We start from the raw sequence: 22,666 nt of genomic DNA on the forward strand, positions 1-22,666 counted from the left end.
TTATCTTTTGGTGCGATGAATGAAGCTGAAGTATTATACGCTGTAGAATCTACATTTGTTATTGTATTTCTGATTTTATCTATTTTTTCAGTGAAGAAATTCATAAAGTCATTACTATTAAACTGTGAGGGAATATTTAGATCGGGTGGCGTCTGGTTATTTGTTAATCTAGCCACTGTGCTAAATAAAAACCTAGGATTGTTTTGGTTATTTTCTATGAGTTTGTGGATATGCTCGGCCCTGGCAGCTTTTAGAGCCTGTCTATAGCTGGACATACTGTTTTTCCACGCAATTCTAAAAACTTCCAAGTTAGTTTTTCTCCATTTGCGCTCAAGACTACGAGTTTTTTTCTTGAGAGAATGGGTATTACTGTTGTACCATGGCGCAGTAATACCCATTCTCTCTGTGAATGTGATTAATCAGATTTCGCCATCCATTTCCAAGTCTCTTGGAAATAAGTGAGCATGTAATTTGAAGATTGTTGCCTTTAAAAATTGTGTTTGGTTTTTATGCAATTGTTTTATGGATCTGGAATTTGTTGTATCCTTATGGATACTAGTATTCATGGAAAGAAACCTCCGAGTTCGGACAACAAAAACTGTCAGACACAATCAATACGTCACACTTTTACCCTGTACCACCCAATCAACTCTGCACTTGTCATCCTCAATATGACCCCACTCTTTGCGCGCCACTCCTTGGCGACCAGAAACAAATAATAATGTAATCTCTCTTAAATTTGACCCTTATTCCAATAGTCTTTTTGGTGCTTTTCAGTTTAACATATATCCTATCGTTGGTACAATTTTTCTATGGGAAAATGCTTCTATTTATGTATGTGTGTGTGCTTTTGTATGTGTGTGTGCAGAGCAGGTGGTCTGGCTGAACCATTATATTGAGATACGGACACCTCATACTATCGACACTGTCCAAGTGTAACACTGCAGTTTCCTACAAAACTGTCCTGGCTGAGAGATACATATTTGGCGTGATTTGTTATATTATCTCATGTTTCCTCCATTTAATGAGCACACCATAAACCTCATCAGACTGCTCAATCTCAAATAAATAGAACACAGATGGGGACAATCGGAAAGAAAGAGGTGTAGTTTTGTATAGTGATGGAATGATATCATTGCCTGATTGACTAAGGTAATCATTCTGCCTAGTGGCATTCTGGGAATATGAAGTGTTCTTTTAATTAATGCAGTCAGGTCAACACAAATTTTTCTGGACTTCTTTGTCTTTCTTTTTTGTTAAGATTTCATTGCTTGAGTTATATGAATTTCAGTTACAGTAATTTTAAATTCTACTTAAATTCTAATTCTGTTTTCAATATAATTTCTGTTTGCAGCCTCGATTAAAATTCAAATTGATTAATTTTATTGGAATTTAAAAAGCATTATCAAATCAATTCTGAATAGTGCACAACCGTGCTACCAACAGCATTAAAAATAGTGAAGATCTCCTGTTTTAAAAATGTAGTTGATTTTGAGCAATTGTTTTTTTTACCCTAGTCAGACTGTTACTGCGTGAAGCGCAGGGCTCCACCCCATAAGTTTGAAAAGTGCCCGTCAAACGCCGGCTCGCTCTGTTTCTCCATTGGCGCCTTCTCTTTTTTTTTTGTACTTTGTGCTTTGTACTTTTGGTGAAAAATAAATGTAGCGAAGTTGAATACTTTTGTTTTATTCTACTCAAGTAAAAGTACCACAATTTGATTATACTCAAGAAAAAAATAAAAAATGTACTCAAGTACTGTAACAAAAGTATTTGTAGTTAGTTACTTTCCACCTCTGGTTTTTAGATACAAATACAAAACTAAATCTGGCTTATGAGATGCTGGCTGACACGTAAACACATGGCTGAGACAAGACAAAAGGCATATGCAGCCTTATTAAATACCTCATCTAATCCTGACAGGGTGCTAATGTTAAGAAACACCTGCTATCTGCTAAAACCCATTACCAAACTCCAATATACATTATGAAGACTGACTCCGATTATCAGATACAAAACCCAGTAACAGCATTAATGAGCAAGATTTAATTGTGCTACAAAAGGATTTCTTTGAAGAAATGTCTTGATTAAGACACTAATCATTTTAGTGTTGTCTCAAAACCTTTGTTTTTGCCTCAGAGTTTGCAAGAGACACATTTTATATCTTATTATTTTACAGTCGTATACCCTCAGGCCATCCATGATGTAGATGAGTTTGTTTCTTCATCAGAACAGATTTGGGGAAATTTAGCATTATATCACTTGCTCACCAATGGATCCTCTGCAGTGAATGGGTGCCGTCAGAACGAGAGTCCAAACAGGTGAAAAACACATCACAGTAATCCACATGACTCCACTCAATCAGTTAACATCTTGTAAAGAAAAAAGCTGTATGTTTGTAAGAAACAAATCCACTGTTAAGATATTTTTTACTTCAAATTGTAGCTTCTGGATAAAATAAAAGTCAATTTTGTCTAAATCAGCCGAGAAAAAATGCACAGATCAAGTACTGTTTACAAGCAAAACAGTTCTAAACAAATATGTTGGTGGATTTTGATGTGAGAGGACAACAGAGGATGGACTTTTTCACTATAGAGGAAGCTTTATTATGGATTATAGACTGGTATTTTGGCTAGAAGTGATAGTTTAAAGTTAAATGCCTCAATGATGGAGTTGTTTCTCGATGGAAACACACAACTTTTTACTTCACAAGACATTAATTGATGGACTGGAGTCATGTGGATTACTTGTGGATTATTGTAATGTTTTTTTCAGCCGTTTGGACTCTCATTATGACGGCAGCCATTCACTGTGCCATCACTAAAATTCCCCAAATTTGTTCCAATGAAGAAATAAACTCTTTCATATCTTGGATGACCTGAGGGTTAACTATTCCTTTAATTTCACTGTCCCCACCTCCATTGTTAATAGGCTGCATGCTGTTTTGGTTAGCATCAACATATATAGCTTTGTATTTGTATTACTGATCAAATGGTAGCACATGAAAATATTGAAGTTGTTGTCCAGCCGGTGTTGTCAGATGCACAGACAGGCTTATGTATCAGCTCTGCTGCCCCTTGAATGTCACCTTTCGCTGAAGCACATGACAGAGGGGTGGTCGCTGGTATGAGGGGCTGTCATGCAGAGGTCAGTTTTGTACCAGTCACCTTGTCTTTTCTTTCTGGAGCTAGTGAGCATTTCCTTTCTCCATGAGTGCCTGTGCTTGACCTGAGGGAAACGTAATGATCCTCTGTCTCTTCTGGTTTGTCATGTTGTCTACACCCCTCCCTAGCTTCACCAGAAACCAAAGCTTTCCCTGCACCATTTCCAGCTGTAAAACTGCAAATTCGCTTGCCCCCCCCCGTGCCCTTGAAACACAGGGCAGTTCAGTTCAGTTGTAGATAACAGCACATTACATTTGAAACAACACCATTTCTTTATATCCTTCAAAAAGAATCAAACTGAAAACTTTGTTGTAATATATCTTGAGAACAAAATGCACTAATTTCACTCTATGCCAAGTGAGAGACACTTTTTTTAGCTTTCTTTTTTTCTTTTCTTTTTCATCCGGAGACAAAAGAATGGTAAATGTGTAAGTGCCTTGAATTGGCGTTGTTAGTCAAGCTCAAATATGCAGATTTAAATGTGCTTATTACTTCCATTCTGCTCATTTCAACTGTCTGACTGCACTTAATTAAATCAGATTGATTAGACCTTTCCTAGACGTCCCCCACAATCAAGTAATTATGACAAATAGAGGAGTTGATACAAACTCCGGGTCTGAGGACTTCTAGTAACAGAATAGTCCTGGTGTCAGCTTGTGCCACTGCAGAAGAGACAGCCAGACAAGCGCGTCACATTATGGAAATCTCGAGGCCGTTTGGTGTAAGAGAGAAAAGAGCACCAGCTTCATTGCAGGTCTAAGGGGATGTTCACACAGAATGTATTTTACTGTGCTGCTGTTTCATTGTATGTGTATGTAAACAACATGCACTAGACGGACATCTTTTACCGTGTTCTAAATACATGGCACTGAAGTTTAACTGTTATAAAACACGTCTTGATACATTGTTCAACGCAAGCACACATTCTGTGTGAATGGCCGCTTAGGGTTTTTAAATGAAGTTTACACTTCCTTGGCATTGTTTTGTTTAGCATTAACATGCTAGATGGGCATCTCTGGCAATTTTTTAATCAATTGTTTTTTTGTTTTTTTGAGAAAAAAGCTCTAGCTTTTGGAATGCCATTTACTCTTTCACTACAATGTTTTGTAAATGTTTTTCTATGTAAACATATTTTGGTTAAGCTAATCGTTGACCATTTGTAGCACATAAAGATTATTTGGACACTGTAGCAGACAAGGTTTGATGTCATATATATATATATGCAGCAAATAACAATAATTCCACAACACATTTCTGCAATGCTATAGACCTGCAGCTTTAAAGTTTGTGTTCTTATAATTTTCTAAAAGGTCATGCTGTGCCGTATCCGTCTTCTGTTGGTTACACGACTTCACATGATACAAATTTGGAGGTCAAAGTTCACCAGACTTGAACTTTGGAATGCAGACTGAATGAAAGACTTCTAATCATGAGCTTGTGTTTTCGGTCTCCCACATTCACATGCATAAAAAAATGGAAGTCAATGGAATGAAAAGTGTAGTGTGACCACCATTTTAAAGTTAAAAAATCTTTGTTGTTTAGTGGAGATTAAATGGGGAGCAAAATCTCAAAAATGTCTCACAGTCAAATTTACCTAGACACTAAAGTCAAATGCTTCTTAAACTATTCTGAAAACAAATGATCTTTTACATATTTTTTTTATACCTTTTATGTATGTCGACAACTGTCTTTTTCTGTCTGTTTGAATCTCTCAATCCTTTAGCAAAAAAAGGTAAACTAAGCATAACTGAGATCTACAGTAAGTCTCACGAGCTATGAAAGAGTAACATCTGAGCAACACATTGCTCTGGTGAGATTGAAAACACTTTTTGTTATGAACCTCACAGATCCTACATTAAAAAGTCCAGACAAAGGTTGTTATTTTTTATAATAACTGATACAAAATGTACACTTTCTGTTGTCATAAATTTACAGCTTTTCTGTAATTGGTATAAGGATTCAAGGGTCTGCTCAATACTTCTGCCTGAGCACTTTTGATGCACGCTGTTATTTTTTTTTGCTAAGAGTCTTTGAAGGACGTTTATTGTTCCCAAAATGAAAAACGCCCTCTGTTCAGCATCCTTCAAATTTATGATTAAACGTTAATGTTGAGGATATTGACAGGGCACTTTGCACGACAGAATAAAAGAAAGGATGGGTTGGCAAAAACCAGAGGGATAAAAAGTTCCCCCCTAGGAGCCGTTGAGTTAATATTGTTGCTGAAGTGTTTCGGCAGCTTTGATTGCAATTTTGAGAGAAAATTATCTCACTGGGGGGGTGGCATTGTCCAACTGTGAGTACTGTTGTTCACATTAATACAATCTTTCTCTCCTCGCTCTACGCTCCCTCTTTCTTTTTTTGTGTTTTGTCCTAGTCAGACTCTGATAACATCCAGCTGGAGAAGCATGATGATGTGACTAAGTGTTGCATGCCTCGGATGTTGACCGCATTCATAAATTGAGCTCTTTGTAGAAGCCCTCTCCTTATCTCCCTACTGCACAGCTCTCACTGCATGAAACGGCCTGATCCACCAGAGAATAAAAGCTATCTGATAAGAGGCTGAATGCTTCTCTATCAGTTCTTTCATCCTTTGCAGCAATGTTTGCCTTCATTGTTTCACACTCTCCATGTGTGGCTGAATGCGTATGGCCAGATGTGAGTTGTGTTTGCAGCAGCATCTTAACCTTGGCCCTTGACAAACTCAAAAGGCCTCGTTCAACGAGACGCACTTGATGGTGGTCATTTTTTTTTCACTCTTTTCTGCCCTCCCCCCATTGATTGGACAATAAGGGAATGATCTCTTTGTGAAAATGACTCTCTCAAAGTGGCACGGACACTTGGCATTCATATTCATTTAATTACCGAATGCATTATTACCTTCAAAGCATTTTCCACCCTTCTAACGTAATGGCTTTTCACCGATTCTGATGACATTTCCTTTCATAGGCGGCTGCACCTCCAGAAATTGCTCAGGCTGTCTTTGACAGCTACAGTCGCTCTGCTCTCATACCTGATAAGACAAATCAGCCATGCCTTAATTGCAACACCATCGCACTGACACAACCTGAGCACCACACTACCAGTAACCTTTTTTCACTGCATTATCGCTCCATCACTGGCTATTGTCTGTCTAGATCTCTTTCTCTTTTTTTCCTTTTTTTTTTTATTTGGATGAATGCAGTTTGATTTTTAAAGCAACCTTGAGCTTTATAAATTAAACTAGTTGTAGTCACAGTCCAGCTACATAAACAACACCACACATTTAAATGATGGTATATTTATAATATGCTGTGATACCAGGCAGGTGGTTTCAGTTCCATGCCGTATGTTCAGATTTAAATGTACACTGTGCAAATTGTACACTGTATGCTGCCCACTGTTTTTAAAACTAGTAAGGGAAAGAGTAGGCATTATTGCAAAATAATACATTATTTGATATTTTTATCAAAAGACCTCACTACACTGAAAAAAGGTCAAAAATATGATTTAATATTTGATTTAAACTAAATACATTAATTTATACCAACAAAATAAATTTTTATGACTTAAATAATCTTTAAGGTAACAATTGCAGATTACTACTTATTATGATGTATGGTTAATTCAGTACGTAGCATCCAGTTCAGTGTTATTTTAGTATTATTGAGCTACTATTAGAGTTTTTATTCATATTTTGATTTTTTTTTTTTCATTTTCATTTTAGTTAAAGTTTTATTAATTTTGTTGTGCAATAAAATTAAGAAATGTTGCCTTGGAAACATTATTTTTATTTATTTATTTTCAGTTAAGGTTTATTTCAAGTAACAATTTATTTTCTTAATGATTTTACATTTAGTTAACTACAATAACCCTGATCCAGTTATCATTTTTGTAATAAAAATGTCTATTTGGATTTTTAATCAAATTGTATTAAAAATATCTTAACATTTAGCAGTCTGAACAAATTTGTTAGTATAAGTGTAATGTGGGTTTTGGTGTTTGGGTTTTGTTTCATGTTCATGTTTTCATGTCTTTTATTTGGTAATTGTTTCATGCTGTTTGTGTCATGCTTCCCTTGCCCTCATGTCTTCATGCTATTGGTTCCTCTGTTCATTGTGTCTTGTTCTGATTGGTTGTCTTAGTCATGTGTCTTGTTTCCCATTGGTTTGTTCATGTCATGTGACCCTCCTTGTCTGCTATAACTAGCCATCATGTTCCCATTGTGCCCTTGTTGTGTATTTGAAGTTGTAACCCGCTGTCGGTGAGTCTAGTCTGTTTGTGCCTCGTCAAGTCTGTTCATGCCTAGTTAAGTCTGTTCATGCCTCGTCAAGTCAAGTCTGTCTCGGTTTATGTTTGTATTTTGGATCACGTCTGTAAATAAACTGCACATGGGTTCTTCACTACGCTCGCCTCCAGTGGATTGATCGTTACAGAAAGTCAAAAAAAGATGCTACAGTTCACAACTGGTATTATTTCTGTTTCGTCCATCACATTGGAAATTGACTGTCAGTTTGAATGCATTGCATTTTGGGATACAGTATTCCATACTAAAACATACCATTTCCATATACACTATATACTTCCACAGTTGTAAAATACAATACTTTTCTGAACATAGCCGTCATGTGCTTTTTAGAAGCATTTTGTTGACCATACTATAAACTACAGTATCTTACCTGCAGCCCATCTGCGCTCTTCTGTATCTGCTTTCAAATGCATTTCCTACAAGTGTGGGGGGGGTAGAAAGTCCACAAATGTGAGCCATTTTCTCCACCAGACAGCAGACAGACAACGAAGGTCTGTGATGAGGTGGAGATGAAGCATTTGTAAAGGTTAAGCAATGATCCGTGACAAAAAGCTGTTTTCTACATAGTTAAAACTTGACATCAGATAATGGAGGAACAAGGACAGGGAGGAACATGCAGCCATGCAGCCACAACACATGATGTTGTGTTCAAAGAAGTAGACCAAAGCTGATCAAACATGCCATTATTCGAAGCAATTCACATTTACTAAAAAGGTTGCTGTGCATATAGGCATACACATGCTTTTAACTGGAGTTTTTAATTAACTGTAGTTAATTGTAGTTAAGACACTCAATTGATTTGTAGACATTTCTGCTCTCAGAATACTTGAAGCAATGCCGAGCTTAACTGGGTAAAGACATTCCCATTCAAATCAAACAAAAGTTAAAATCCTCCACAAATGGTAGTCGTGGTTACCATAGCTACAGCAACCACTGTCTCTATTAGATATCCACTAAGGCCTCGCCAAGGTCATAGAAATAAACAAAGCTCTCACATAAAATGTTTGTGATTACTCAGTGATGGAAAAACTGCAGATAGTGGCGTAGACTCTTTATATTAGCAGAATCCATTGCTGAAATGGTGTCTTTATGAACACTTAGACATGCGTGTTCATGCTGTGTTTAAGTATTGAACAATTACGGTTTTCATAAGCAGCTCGTTCAGCACAGTCTGATATGGGTGGGTGATTGTGGTGTGGCTGGGTATCTGAGTGGTGCTGTGATGACCTTTCCGTTGTCACTTTTAGTGTTGTGACCTGACAGTACTCATTAAAACCAGTGTAACGGATCATTCCCCCTAATTGTTTTTGTTGACAAATTAGTCCTCAGACTCGAGGCTTCTGTGCACAGAGCCTGCAGCAGAGCTCCGGCTAATGAGAGATCCACTGTGTGTGAGGATACACTGCAGTCTGTCTGTGTGTGAGAGAAAAAGATACAGAAAAATACACTCTTCTAGCTCTGTTCCAAAACCTAGAAAGCTGACTCCCTGTCTATATAGTCAGCTGCCTTCTAAGGGAGTATCCTAACTGTCATATATTAGGTGAGAATTTGGGAACATTCTAGGTTTGATTTACAATGGATTTCAATAGAATTTGAAATTGGCATGTTGCTAAGGTAATCGCACGATACTTTACTAAACATAAAAATGCTGTATTTTTAGTTACAGTTGACCAGTTTTATAGATAATTTAAAATATGGAATGAAATATAAGTGATTTATAACTTTGCACTTGCATTGTACGCCATTTGTATTTGTATGTCACAATTTATTGCCAGCTTTGTGAAAAATACACTACTGTACGAAAGTTCAGTCAGTGCAATTTTTTGAAAAGAAATAAATACTTTTATTCAGAAATTATGCATTAAATTGATCAAAAGTCATAATAAATACAGAGATAATGTTACAAAAGATTTCTATTTAAAAGAACTGCTGTTCCTTTGAATGTTCTATTCATTCAAGAATCCTGAAAAAATACATTTAATATTAAAATATTCAAGTTTTTTTATTTATTTATTTATTTTTTTTTTTTTCCCATTGATAACAATGATACATTTCTTGGGGAGCAAATCAGCATAGAATGATTTCTGAACGATCATGTGACACTAAAGACTGGAGCAATGATGCTGAAAATTCAGTTTTGATGTCAGAGGAATAAATTACATTTTAAAATGATATTATGTATGTTTGATCAAATAAATGTAGCCTTGGTGAGTTTTTGAATGGTGGTGTGTTTGTGATGTTGCTTTAGAATTTGGGTAAAATTAGGTAACTTAGTAGGCAGCATAATTAAGTTTCCTACCTTTTGGAACAGCTTTTACACATGTTGCCTTAAATGCTGCCTCAGTAGGCGGCTAACTAGGTTTTCAAACAGAGCATCTGCGCCTGGTTTATTTTGCTGAAATAAACTGCACCTTGTCTGTGCTTGTCAAAAGGACAGTAATGATTATTTATTTGTGTGGGGTTGGTGTACAGCTCTTGGAGTTCTCAAACCATTGGTATTCAACACAGGAAGCTGTGTGCATTTTTCTATCCTCCGCTCTACTTCAACCTTGCCCCCACTCCACTATGCATGAAGTCACTCCGTCTTTCTCTCTCTCTCTCTTGCATCCACCTGTTCCATGGTCCAGTGGAGGGCTGTGAATGCTATCAGGGGAGACCGTGGTGCGGTGCAGCCTGCCTGGCTCTAGTCCATCACGGGTGCACTCAGGCTACTTTTCAAGCTCTCCCGAGTCATGCCGCACCGAATCGGGGGCCCAGCTGCAGACCCAACTGCCGCATTACAGCATGACGGATGGCTTCATATCAGGTGTTTAAACCGAGTGGCCGCTCCATCTGCTGAAGGATTTGGGAAGTCTGGAGTTCCCGTGTGATGAATGGTGAGGGGTGATGCTGCCAATCAGGCCTACCTTTGGCAGTGCTGCTCCTCTGCTGTATATCTCTCCTTTCCTTTTCTCTTTTCCTCAGCCAGAGACAGCTCTCTCCTCCCTTACAAAGTCTCTGTTTTCTTTGCTTCTATTTTTCTGTTTCTCCCGTCTACTAGTGGAAAAAATACCATGGTGAATTTAAAGGGATAGTTTACCCCAAAACTCACCCTCATGTTGACCCAGACTTGAATAACTTTCTTCCAAGGAACAATTTTTGATGAATATCCTGGAAATAGAAAAAAACACCAAAAAAATTATAATTGGTTGATAAAGTTCACAAAATCTGTCTCAATGATTTGTTCACTTAGTGGTTCAGAAGCAACAGTTAACAGCCTACTGAAGAGAAAAATAATCTGAGAATAATGACTTTTAGTCAAAGCTATTGTATGACTTCAGAAAACTTGGAATATAGTACACAATTCGTTTGGGCTACTTTTATGAAACTTTAATGATACTTTTATGGTGCCTTTTGAAGTTTGACAGTCCCAGTCCTCGTTTACTTTCATTATATACTGAGTGGTCAGGAGTGGCTATTCTTCAAAAATTCTCCTTGCGCTCCATGGAAGAACGTTCTATGGCTTTGGAACGACATCAGGATGAATAAATAATAACAGTATTTTCAGTTTTGGGTGAACTATTCCGTTAATTGTAGAGTGTGGGAAGTCTCTAGACTCGAGCAGTGAGAGTCAGATGTGCTTTACACATGAATTGTCTGCAGAGCTCATTTGGTTCCAATGGCTACTGCGTATAGCCACCATCACGTTAGAGTCGGCCAAGTCTAGTTCCGCCTAAAACTTGTAATAAATTACCATTTATATTTCTAGCAGACACTTCCTTAGCAAAGGCAACTTGCAAGTGCTGCATTCAGAATTAGACTCATGGAGCCTTTAAAACCATGGAGGTCTATAAGTCTGTTAGCATTACCTTGCATCCCAAAGCAAAATTTTGCCATTTTTGGTTATGAGCACTGGATGCAAACTAATCAAACCTGTGCCGTAAATTCCATGTGACTAAGCATGAATGGCTGGAGTGTCAGTGACAGAAGACTGGGGTAAATGTACATCCATTTCTCACTTTTAAGGGCCTTCAGAAAGTGGTAAAAAATGGTAATGTTTTTATATAAAACATTTGAAGCTTATATATTGATCATATAAATTGAAAGATTGATGATTACAACTATAATGGCAAAATACACGCCTTCTTTTTAAATGGCTGTCAAAGGAGAAATGTGCATTTTGCATTCATGATGCAATTGCATAATGATGTAATTATCTTACTGCAGGACAGTGCTAACGTTTGGACAATGACAAGCCTAGAACTATATCACTAGAACTATCTAAAAATAATAATAACTTACACCCACTTTTCACGTTCCAATCAGTTGATGGATAAAATTACCTGCCCTACATATTTTTTTATTTTTAAATATCTAAATTCATTCATAATATATCAGATTATAGAATTAAATAAGGTTGCAAATACTGTTTAATGTTGACTCTAAAGTTTTGTGTCTGTTGAGAACCTCATAACATTTTGCTTCATTTAGTTTATGTGAATTGAGGTAGGCCAAGTATGTAAACACAAGCTCAAAATACTCCCTTGTTAAAAACGTATTTGTTGATATCACTTTCCACTATGGTGATTCATTTATGTTAATGTCTTCTCCTGGTGCAAACAAACACTTCTGTGCCAACAGTGGGCCTTGGCTACCTTAAATCATATTTGTCTAATGCGTTTGTGTGTGCATAGCGGGTGTCCTCATATGTACTGTATGCCAGAGTGTGTTTATGCTTCCTCTTTCTGGCTTCTTAATTTGTCTGCTTCACAGACAGTAGGCTTCTCCTGATGTGTGGGAAATCCATTTGACTGAGAGCACTTCCAGTTGTTGAAACATGTAGGTCTGGGCAAATCAATACACTGTCTTTTATTCTCATGGCACGGCGACGGGGACATATTTCAAGGAGCGTGGTTCAGAAAGACTGTGTGTGAGTGTGTATGTGTGTTTATACATCTGTGACTGACAGGCAGGGCAACGTTACACTTCATATATCTTGTCTGTCAACTTTTATTGCCGATGGGAGCTGGGCTGGTTGAAGGCACTGAGATGTGTTTCTCACATGTGTGCACTTCAAAAAGAACTGTATCCCAGCACCCAGAGGACGTCCCCAGATCCCCAAACCTCAGCACTGAGAGACTTATATATCTGCCACTTTGGCCTGATCTGCCTTATGAGATACCCAAGAGCAGGACTGCACTGTATTGCTTCCCTCCATATTTTAATTTACACAAAGAGAGGTCTGTTGGTTGATTCATCTGAGGAATTGTCAGAGGGATTTTTTTTAACAAGTAGATGTAAAGGAAAGTGTGATTTGTTAATTTAAGGAGAAAAGGGAAGGTGTGAAAAATCATCCAGCAATATATGGCCTTCTGACAAGAACATGGTTGGAGAATTAGGTGAAGCTCTGGAGAACGGTCCGCTAATTAAATTATCGCATAGGTAGAAGCGCTTGTCAATTTCTTCCCACTTAGATTCTCCCCTTCACTCTCAGGAAATGGGTAGCTGCCAGACAGAATTTGAATTCAATAATATGCCAAGTGAACCATGAGCCTGCCGTATGGATCCTGCAATGGAAAGAAAAATCTCTTATACAGTAAGTCATGACTTTTGCAGAAACAATTTTGTAGCCGTAGAGTTAACTTGTGCATCCTTGTCAATGATAAATCCATTTAATTTGCTTTGCAAAATATCGGACAGTGCAAATCAGAACTTTAAATATGCAAAAACAGGACACAACAGTAAAGTGTGCACTTTCAGTTGATATTGACTTTATTTTCCATTAAGGATAATAGCAACTCTTATGGAGGATTAAACTGCATGAGGCACTCTGGAGTTTTAAAGGTTTTAAAAATCCAATATTTCATTGAGTTTACTCCGCTTTTATTCTCTGTTATTTTGTTTTGCACTCTTTATTGGCTAAGAAGATTTTTATTTTTTTTTCAAGGGTTCACAACAGAAATACTATGTAGAGAAAATCATTTTAAATGTCAGGTATTGCAGGTTCTCTGAAATTCATTTATTATAGGAATAGTTCACCCAAAAGTGAAAATTATCATTGCTCACACAACCCCAAGTTGTTCCAAACCAAAAACTTGTTAAATTTCTTTCTTCTGCTGAACACAAAAGAAGATATTTTGAAGAATGTGGGAAACTGAACAGTTGCTGGTAGCCATTGACTTCGATAGTGGTAGCCATTGACTTCGATCCATCATCCCGGACTTCTAAACATCTAATGTTTGGCTCTTAATTCTCTTGCTGTAAAGGATGTGCTTTATAAATATGTATTGCAACCGTAATGGGTCAAATGGATGATAACTTTATGAGTTACTTCCTTCTTAAGATAAGCTTTGTTGTGTTCCTCATTTGGGTAAAAGTGTCTGCTAAATTAGTAAATTAGTGTCACAGTAGTGACTTTTGTGTTCCTCATTTGGGTAAAAGTGTCTGCTAAATTAGTAAATTAGTGTCACAGTAGTGACTTTTGCTGTTGTTTTAGAGCTTACAGACAGTGGCTTGATTCAGTGTGTTTGCATGCATGCCACAGGTGGCTGACCGGTAGGTGGGGAAATGCAGGAAGTCTGTGTGGCCGCATGTGTGTGTCAGGCCCAGCATGTTTTTCCCTCAGCAGAGGCGAGGTATCCTGTATGTGTGCGGCCCGTCGCCCAGGGCGGCTAACTTTCAGGAACCCCAGCGGCAAAAACAGCACTGTGTGTTTCCTGGTCTCTTGTGCTGTTATCAGTGGACATGACACCCGCTTGTGCCCCTGCAGGTTTCCTAAACCACCATCCTTTTTGCCTCTGGTGTCAAGATGTTGCCCTGTGATTGCCACAAGAAGCTTTTCTCTAACGCACGCTGTGCACAAGAGATCGGATTGAGTCCTTGTGATAAGAGAGGGTAAGGTCTGTTTGTGCTGATCTGACACGAGTGCGTTTCATTCAGCTGGCGGCTCGCAGGCTCCCAAATTGAGAGGCATCTCACCGAGTTGTCTTTGTCTGAGAGGAACAAAGAGTCAAACCTGCACATCACGAACTAGTGAGAGAAGTTTTGTCAGAGTTCCAGACTTTTTATGATCTCTGAGAAATAACTCTGAGAAATAAATAATCTCTGAGACATTGATAACTTGTCAAATGAGAAAATAAATACCAAGAATTAAGCTCAGTCTTTGCAATTACATGAATAAATCTTAATTTGAGCAGCTGAAACAAGAGGAAAACATTGTTAACATGAGTACAAGACATTTGAGCTCTGGCCAAGTTAATGGTAGTTGCCAGAATGATTTCATAATCTTATTGCAAACCCTTATTGTAAAAGAAACCCCTCTAGAATATACATCTCTCACTTGAAGCATAACGTATGGGTCGAGTTGGGGTTAAAAGCGAGATTTGGGAGAGGGAGTCTGCGATGCATTAACTTCATGAACGGCGTCTGTGTGAAAGAGGCTGTTATCATCAGGCTGTAAACGACGCTTCTGCTTTTCCTGGATCGGCGGGCCGAGATGAAGTCCAGATGGTCGGGGAAGTGTTTGCCCAAGGATGTAACCAAATATTCCAGATTGAGGGAGGGACCAAATGTAAAAGTTGAAGAAAGTATTATCTATTGTAATGTTACAGTAGTAATTTAGCTGACAAATAATAATTTTATAATAGGTTTAGGGGGAGCTAGGGCAGACATCAACACAACCCTTACGAAAATTAACGATGATTTTACTATAAATTCAAAGACAATGTTTACTATTGTTAAACCATGGTAACCACAGATTAACCATGGTTTTTGCTACGCTAACCATAGTTTAACCATGGAATTTGTAGTAAAAATAAATACAAATGGTAATCCATTTGCCAAAAAACAGCATGGTTAATTTTTGTAATGGAAAAACATGACTCATGTTCAGTATTAGGATTTTTCTATAAAGATATTGTAGTGATGTACTCATTTTGACATGTATAGGCAATTTAGGAAGTATAGTTGTTAAATCTTGAGTATTAAAGTCATGTGAGAGATAGATATCAGGGCAAAATAAAGAGACTGAAAAGAAAAATGGAAGTGAAGGTACAGTTCAGGAAAGAACTTTTAATTATTTTGCATTATTTTCCAACCTAAGGATTTAAACCTTTTTTATGTGAGGTCCGTACAAAAAATAGAGTTGTCCATGTTTCAGAATTTGTTGTGGGTGTATGAGTGTGAGATTTCCCGGCCTGAAATTTTTTTCCCAGTCCGCCCCTCGTGGAAATTACATAGACCTACTGAACATAGGCCTACTGAAGCTCACAGTGTTTTCAGCCTCTGCCGCCTCAATATATGAGTACATGAACACATAAACATAATCTCTAGAACTGCTCTGAGTCACTTCATGAGCATTTTACTTATTTTGAAAAAACAAATTTGATCATCTTAATTCAAGTGATGAAGGATTTTGAAAGTCTGACCGTGTTGAGCACTACTGTAAGGTTAACCCTGCATGGTGTAAATGTTTGAAAATTATTAAAAGTGGCACATAAACATTCATTAGAAATTCAGAAAAGTAATCAAAAAGTAATCAAAAGTAATCAGTTACATTACTTTAATAAAGTAATTGAAAAAGTTACACTACTATTACATTTTAAATAGGGTAACTTGTAATCTGTAACCTATTACATTTCCAAAGTAACCTTCCCAACACTGGTGGTCGTGGTATCATTCTCTCATCAGCTAATAAGCCACCCTGATTATTCTTTGTTTACTGCGTCCATGCTTGACTCCCATTTGCTTGTAGTTGTCAGCAGATTGAAACTAGTGATGGGTCCTGCTGGTCTCATCTCATGTATCACACAGGGGACGGAAACTGTCCAACCATTCCATCAACCTCTGCATTATTACCAGCTCACGTGAGTGAAATGTGAGCTGCAGGTAAAATCTTGCCATGCTGAAAATAAAAACAGCATAGCTGGTCATCATCATGCTGTGCGGGTTGCAATTCCTTTTGAAAATTGTCCGGAATATCGTTCCATAGGCCTACAGATGTTTATATCAGGTGTAAATGGGGCCTATTGGCCTTAAGTTAAAGCAAGCTGTGTGACAGAGAGAGAGAGCAAAGTACCACAACAAACCATATCCGTTATCACCCAGTTCTTTTCTCATAAAATCCCATTTATTCCGCTCTACATGGAGATTATCCCATAAACCTGTACGTATTTATATCCAGATGCCTGTTGTGTCAGGCTCCGCCCACTGCTAGAGAAAGCTCCGCCTTCTCTGCACCTGGGCTTCCCGCCGAAGCTCGCCGACTAGAGGCAAAGTACCACAGCTTCTCCAAGCAGCCGGGCGGGCGTTAGAGGCTCTTCGGAAGAAACCGTTTTCCCCACTAACGTTACTTCGCTGTTCTCGAAATATTTCTGACGTACACTAGGATCAAACGTTTTTGTGTGTTTCGTGTTCATGTATTCGGACAGTTGAAGGAAAACGAGTTGAGCTCGAGACACACAGAGCATCCTCTAGTCAGGTTGAGCCTCATCTGAGCCTCGGGCTCACTGCCCTTCAGCACACTGGTGCGTTTCTAGCACTGTGCACTGGAGTTTGACGGACACATTTTCTTCTTCGTCTTGGAAGTACACGTTAAAGACTGAGAAACATCGCTAAATATATCGACAGGAGTCGAGGACAGGAAATTATTTTTTCTCTCACAACGCGGTTACGCATGGTGGGAATTTCTACCTCTTTTCAGTGTAAGTCGCTTAGTTACTGTTTTTATCTCTATTTCCCGTCATCTCAGATGAATACTTACCAGTCTGTACACTTTAGCCATGTTTAATAATTGTATTAGGATGCTTTATTTTACATTTGGGTAAACACTTTATATTATTTTTCTTTCTGTTATATAGCTGTTAGGCTATATGTTTCGTTTTGCCCATATTGATTAATTTAGTATGATTTGCAACATAAAGCGAATATCACCTGCTATAAATAATAATACGCGCAGTTGTCATATTTGCCCATGGTAGGTTAAATGGCCACTTACATTTACAATTTGTAATGTTCGCTGCTATAGATCTTAACTAAATGATAAGGATATGACCGCATTTACCTCTATTTGTAAACAATGCAAAACATCGCTCATGCAAAGCGTTTCTTTCATGTGACGCGTATGAATCTACTCTGGATTTTATGGCTTATTTTATTATCGCTTTGAAATATATTTTATCGGGTTTTTCTCCCGTAACTAAATGGAAATATTGTGTAAGAGAGATTATGACAGTAATTGTCGTTGTAGATTGTAATACTATTTAACCATGTTTTTTCATATGAATATGGTTAATGTGTTCCGTCTCGTCTCACGTGCTCAGATAATTTTTTTATCTTATATTCTATAGCTTAGCAAATCCAACACAACACAACAAACGAATTTTAATGCAGCTTCTAGATTTGTTTAGAATTCGTAATTTTTCTTTTTTATATATAATAAGAATAATATAACCGATATTTAACTTATTTCTACAGTATACTTCATAACATTCATAATAATATATGAAGTCACCCAGTCAAACATTAACTGACGATCAGCTTGTCATCTGTTGGCCGAGTGTAATATCACCTCCGCCTATAAACACATGAACGCTCTCTAATAAGCTCGAATTGTTGCTGGCCAGGCTTTGCATTTGATCAAATCAAATGTTTGCAAGCACAGGTAAACATCTGGTGTGAGACAGGAGGGAAATTGTCACACCATGATGCTTTTTAAAAATGTTGAGAAATCACGATTGAGAAGACGCGTTTGACAATTGGGATATAACATCTGTGTTTAATTGTGAAAGAACAATTGGTTGACAATTGTGACAACACAGTTGAGAAGATGTTTTTGACAATAGTGATAAATATTTTGAGAAGATCCGTGACAATTGTGATATCGCAATGGGTTAAGATGCATCTGAGAAGTGTGATATCACAGGTGTTTAACAATTGTGATATCAAATTTGTTGAACAGATCCATTGACAATTGTGACGTCACAGTGAATTGACAAGATGAGTATGTCTATTGTGATATCACAGTTGATTGAGGAGCTGTATTGACAACTGTGACTTCACAATGGATTGAGAAGATGTGCTTATCAATTGTGACAGGAGCAGCTTTTTAAAAAAGCTGCTCCTGTCACAATTGTCAAGCTCATCTTCTCAATCCATCATGATGTGAATAGTCCGCTCTCAGCACTCAAGTTCTCTCTTGACTGAAGAGTTGAGCAATCAGTCAGAGTTGTTTTGTAATCTTGAATTTTCTCATCATAAAGTAGATTTACATTTTATTTTCCGAAAGGGGCTTCTTTTACTTTCATAGTCATGCAGTTCAGGTTTTTTGAAGATATGATATTCTCTTATATTTGTGTTATTTAGTGAATGGAGGCTATGACCAGCAATAACTGCTGTAACTATGACACTCTGCACTGTGAATTGGTCATCACCTCGTTAAGGTCTTTACTAGGGGTGCTCCGATTGATCGGCTACCGAAACTATTCTACTAAAAGCGTATTTTTTCCGCGCTCATGTTAACAGATTAATAAAGTGTGCACACTGCACACGGTTGCGGTCCGGCAGTGCGTTCCTCGAGCGGTGTGTCTGCAGCAGTGCAGAGATCGTTTTCACACCGAGTCTATGTTTGCTGCGCTGCAAGCGCTGAATTAAAGTAACAGCGCATTGTTTGCAGTAAATATGAACATGGATTGACGGCCTCAAAAATCCTGATCGGAGCACCCCTAGTCTTTACACATGTCTACTGTCAACATGAGATTCGAACTGGAGGCCAATGGACAGTGCAGGTAGTGTGCGTACCTTGATTAAAGGCAAACATAGTGTATGGTGAGGGTTCGGTGAGCGATAAGCACTGTGTGTGTGTGTGTGTGTGTTTGAAGCCAGCATTACCAGGCAGCAACATCCTCTGACTGAGGCCATCTGCACAGCCACCAGCCTGCCTGCCTCACACCTGTTCCCCTCTCCTCCACTCCCACTGACCTCACGCGGGTCAAACGCGTGAAACCAGACACTGCCACAGCATAATGAAGAGATGACTCGGCTGCCTACACCAACACACACACAGCTGTGTGTGAGAGAGAGATATGGAAATACTCATCCATTATTTTCGAGTATGTCCAGGAGATATTTACTCATATTGGTTTAAGCTTATATGTAAATTTAATACATATTTTCTGTTAGGATGATCTATAAATATGCACCATGCATCACTAGAAATTAATTAACCACACAGTGTGAAATATTAACCTTTTTTTTGTCGCATTCATGAAAGACAAGCATTGTGTGTTTCACTACTGATAAATGTGCTTCTCATTTACCTTAAACGCAGAGCAGCGCAAAAACATTTGTAGTTAAGTGCTTACTGTGTATTTTAAATGACGAATGGCAGACGTTCTGGCCGAAAGTCAGGCGTGTTATCATTGCAGTAACTCATTTCATTAGTGATGTCATTAACCCCAAACATAAACTTGCAGACATTCTCACCAGACACTTGCACAAATATGCAGCATGTCTCGTTGCTTCACAATTTCTCTTTCATGCATGTTTAAATCAAAAACAAGCTCTTTGTGCATAAGGATACAGAAACACACATTGTAAATTTTGCAGTGAGCTACTGTATGTGTGCAAAAAGGTCTAAGATGACAAACCATAAAATTTCTCTGGATGAATAAAAATTGTAATAACAAAAGGGAAGAAAAACGAGCGAGTTCAGTTACGTGACATCAGCCAAGTGCATTATATGCGCTCTTAATGTTTCAGCTCTTAAGGGAAACATTCCCAAAATGCATTAGCGTTATTTCACTCGCATCTGTTTCCATTGAGCTATATCATCTATGAGGCTCTTTATATTCATTGAGGGCTACTGTTGGACTTGCTGACACACTCAATCTTGGACTGTAAATAAGCGACGTGAGTTGTTGGGCTTTGTCAGAGGGGAGAAAGGACCCTTATTTGCGAGGGCTATAGATTTGACTCGACGGGAGTCTCTGTGGAGGGCTAACCATAAATGATTGAGGCGGCCATCATCTCCCAGAATCCGTGCTTCGGATCGATAGGGGGCATAATGGCTACACATTTTTCAGCGAGGGGAATTTAGCGTGTGGTTATTGGATTTCATAAAGCATGAAAGTATAATGTGAGAGAAGAGGATGAGTGGTTTTTATTGTATCGTAGGGCTGGAGAGTACAATATATTGAGGCAATATAAAGTCAAAAGGGGATGTGTAAGAATTTACATGGGGCTTTTTTAGCCGATACAGTTTTTACAAAACAAATTTGTAGTAGACAATTATATATATATGTATATATATAAAATCAGATATTTCTGATCAGGTAATCAGGAATATTGCTGTAGATACTTCATTTTTGATGTCCTAAAACAACAGAAGAATTTCTGTAAAGTTGGATTTTTACTTGCAGTGGAGTCTATCTGAACTTGAGCCGTCATTGTAGTCCAGACCAGGATTATCTAAACAAACCACTGCTCCAGCTGACAGGTGTCCAGGCTGCCCAGCCTTGCTCAATATCTGTCTTCCTCTCTCTCTTTCTCTTTCTCTTTCTCTTTCACTGTCTCTCTCTGTTAATCCAAGATTCACTTGCCAATTAACTTATCTTTCTCTCACTTCCTCTCTTATTCCAACACATCCTCTTATTCACTCACATCCATCAGCCGCACTCACTCACATACACACAGTCACGCGCATGCTAAACTACCTCTCTGTCTTCTGTCTCTGTCTCTCGCTCGCTCGCTCTCTCTCCCCCTCTGTTTATTTTCCTTGCCTCCATCTGGACCATGCTGATATTGTAATCGCCCTAATGCACATTGCCTTCCCCTTAGACACACACACAATGTGCCATCCTGACAAGCCCCTTTATATTTCAGATAAGCCCGGGATGTGTGTTTAATGAATACAAAGCCTCGGTGTGTCGCCGTGCACTCTGCCAGAAGGTAATCTTATTGAATAGGTGCTTTTCAGCGATGCAGAAGACGATAGCGGCGCAGGAGTGAAGATGTAACCTGTTATCTCGCGTCTACTCTGTTTTCCCGTCACAGAATTCACATTTAAAGATTAGCTGTAAAAGGGTAAAAGATTCAGGGTGGTGAAGGTGTCAGGATGAGTGTGTACTCTGTGTGTGGTCCAAGCGAGTGTGACTTTAGCAGGAAGGAGAAGGAGAGAAGAAAAAAAAAACAGGCTCTGTCATACAGGCTGTATCTGGCCTGCGTTTCAGCCTCGTGGCATCGCTATCTCTTTCCAGACCGACTCTCTGCTCCCTGGGAATAGAGATTAGCACATTGTTATCTGTAATTTGATTTTGTCTGTGGATTCAGGGGCTGCTTTTGCCAAGGAGAAGGTGAGAATGGCACATGACCAACATTATGCTTTGGCATATCAGTGTAAAGGCATGATTGATGGGGAATATGGACTGTGTAATGGCTTCATTAGGGTTTACTTCTTTTTATGAGGTAACAATTGCTGAGGGATGGACTCAGCTCTTGCAGGAAGTCTATAAAGCTCCTCCATAAAAAAAGGTGTTCCTTGGTGACAAATTGCCAAAGAGATGTCAGAAACATCCTTTCAGTGACGTTTATCCTTTTGCTTCCTTTACAGTAGCTTATAGCTAGGGGCGGCCAGTATGACTAAATCTTATATTCGGTCATTTCATGTTGACATGATAAAGCCTAGTTATTTTGCTGGACTTCTAACAAAAAAAATCCTTTATATATTAAATAACCATGTAATAATGAATATAATAATGAATAATACAAGTGCACACCAAAAAAAAAAAAAGTTTTCATTTGATTGATTCCAGTGTACTTTAATTACTTAACAAATGAGTGGCGCTTCATCGTATTTGATTATTTTTCTTGATGTAAACTGAAAGATATGATTCATAATAGTAATGCACCAAAAAAGTTTTCTTTTGGCCAAAAACCAAAACTAAATATAAAGTTTTAATAATTACATTTGGACAACTGAATTATTTATGTGTTTTCAGGTGATAAACCAGTTGTAGTAAAGTACATTGGCAAGGAGCTGTCTCATTATTTCAGACAAACATTATTTCTTATTGCTGCAAGAATTGCTGATTAAACTGTTTTGGTCAATGGTTTTGGCCCTCCAAAACTTTTATGTCCAAAACCAATGTTTTTTCAATAATTCATAAAAAAAAAGTACAGAAATGGATTCACATTATGTACAGTATATATATATATATATATATATATATATATATATATATATACA

The 22,666-nt window shown here is 38.0% G+C and overlaps 1 protein-coding gene across 4 annotated transcripts in view; it reads left to right on the plus strand.

The window, feature by feature from the left end:
- The first annotated feature begins 16,712 nt into the window (after nt 1–16,712).
- Nucleotides 16,713–22,666, plus strand: part of LOC107653844 (protein CBFA2T1-like) — a 75,207-nt gene continuing 69,253 nt past the window's right edge. For all 4 annotated transcript variants that reach the window (XM_016440692.1, XM_016440693.1, XM_016440694.1 and 1 more), the window contains exon 1: nt 16,713–17,126. In XM_016440692.1, coding sequence (XP_016296178.1) covers nt 17,099–17,126 — 28 coding nt within the window. In that variant the 5' untranslated portion in view covers nt 16,713–17,098. The remainder of the gene's footprint in view (nt 17,127–22,666) is intronic.

This window comes from Sinocyclocheilus anshuiensis, unplaced genomic scaffold, assembly GCF_001515605.1.
Source record: "Sinocyclocheilus anshuiensis isolate Anshui unplaced genomic scaffold, SAMN03320099.WGS_v1.1 scaffold223, whole genome shotgun sequence".
In the NCBI taxonomy this organism is placed as follows: Eukaryota; Metazoa; Chordata; class Actinopteri; order Cypriniformes; family Cyprinidae; genus Sinocyclocheilus; species Sinocyclocheilus anshuiensis.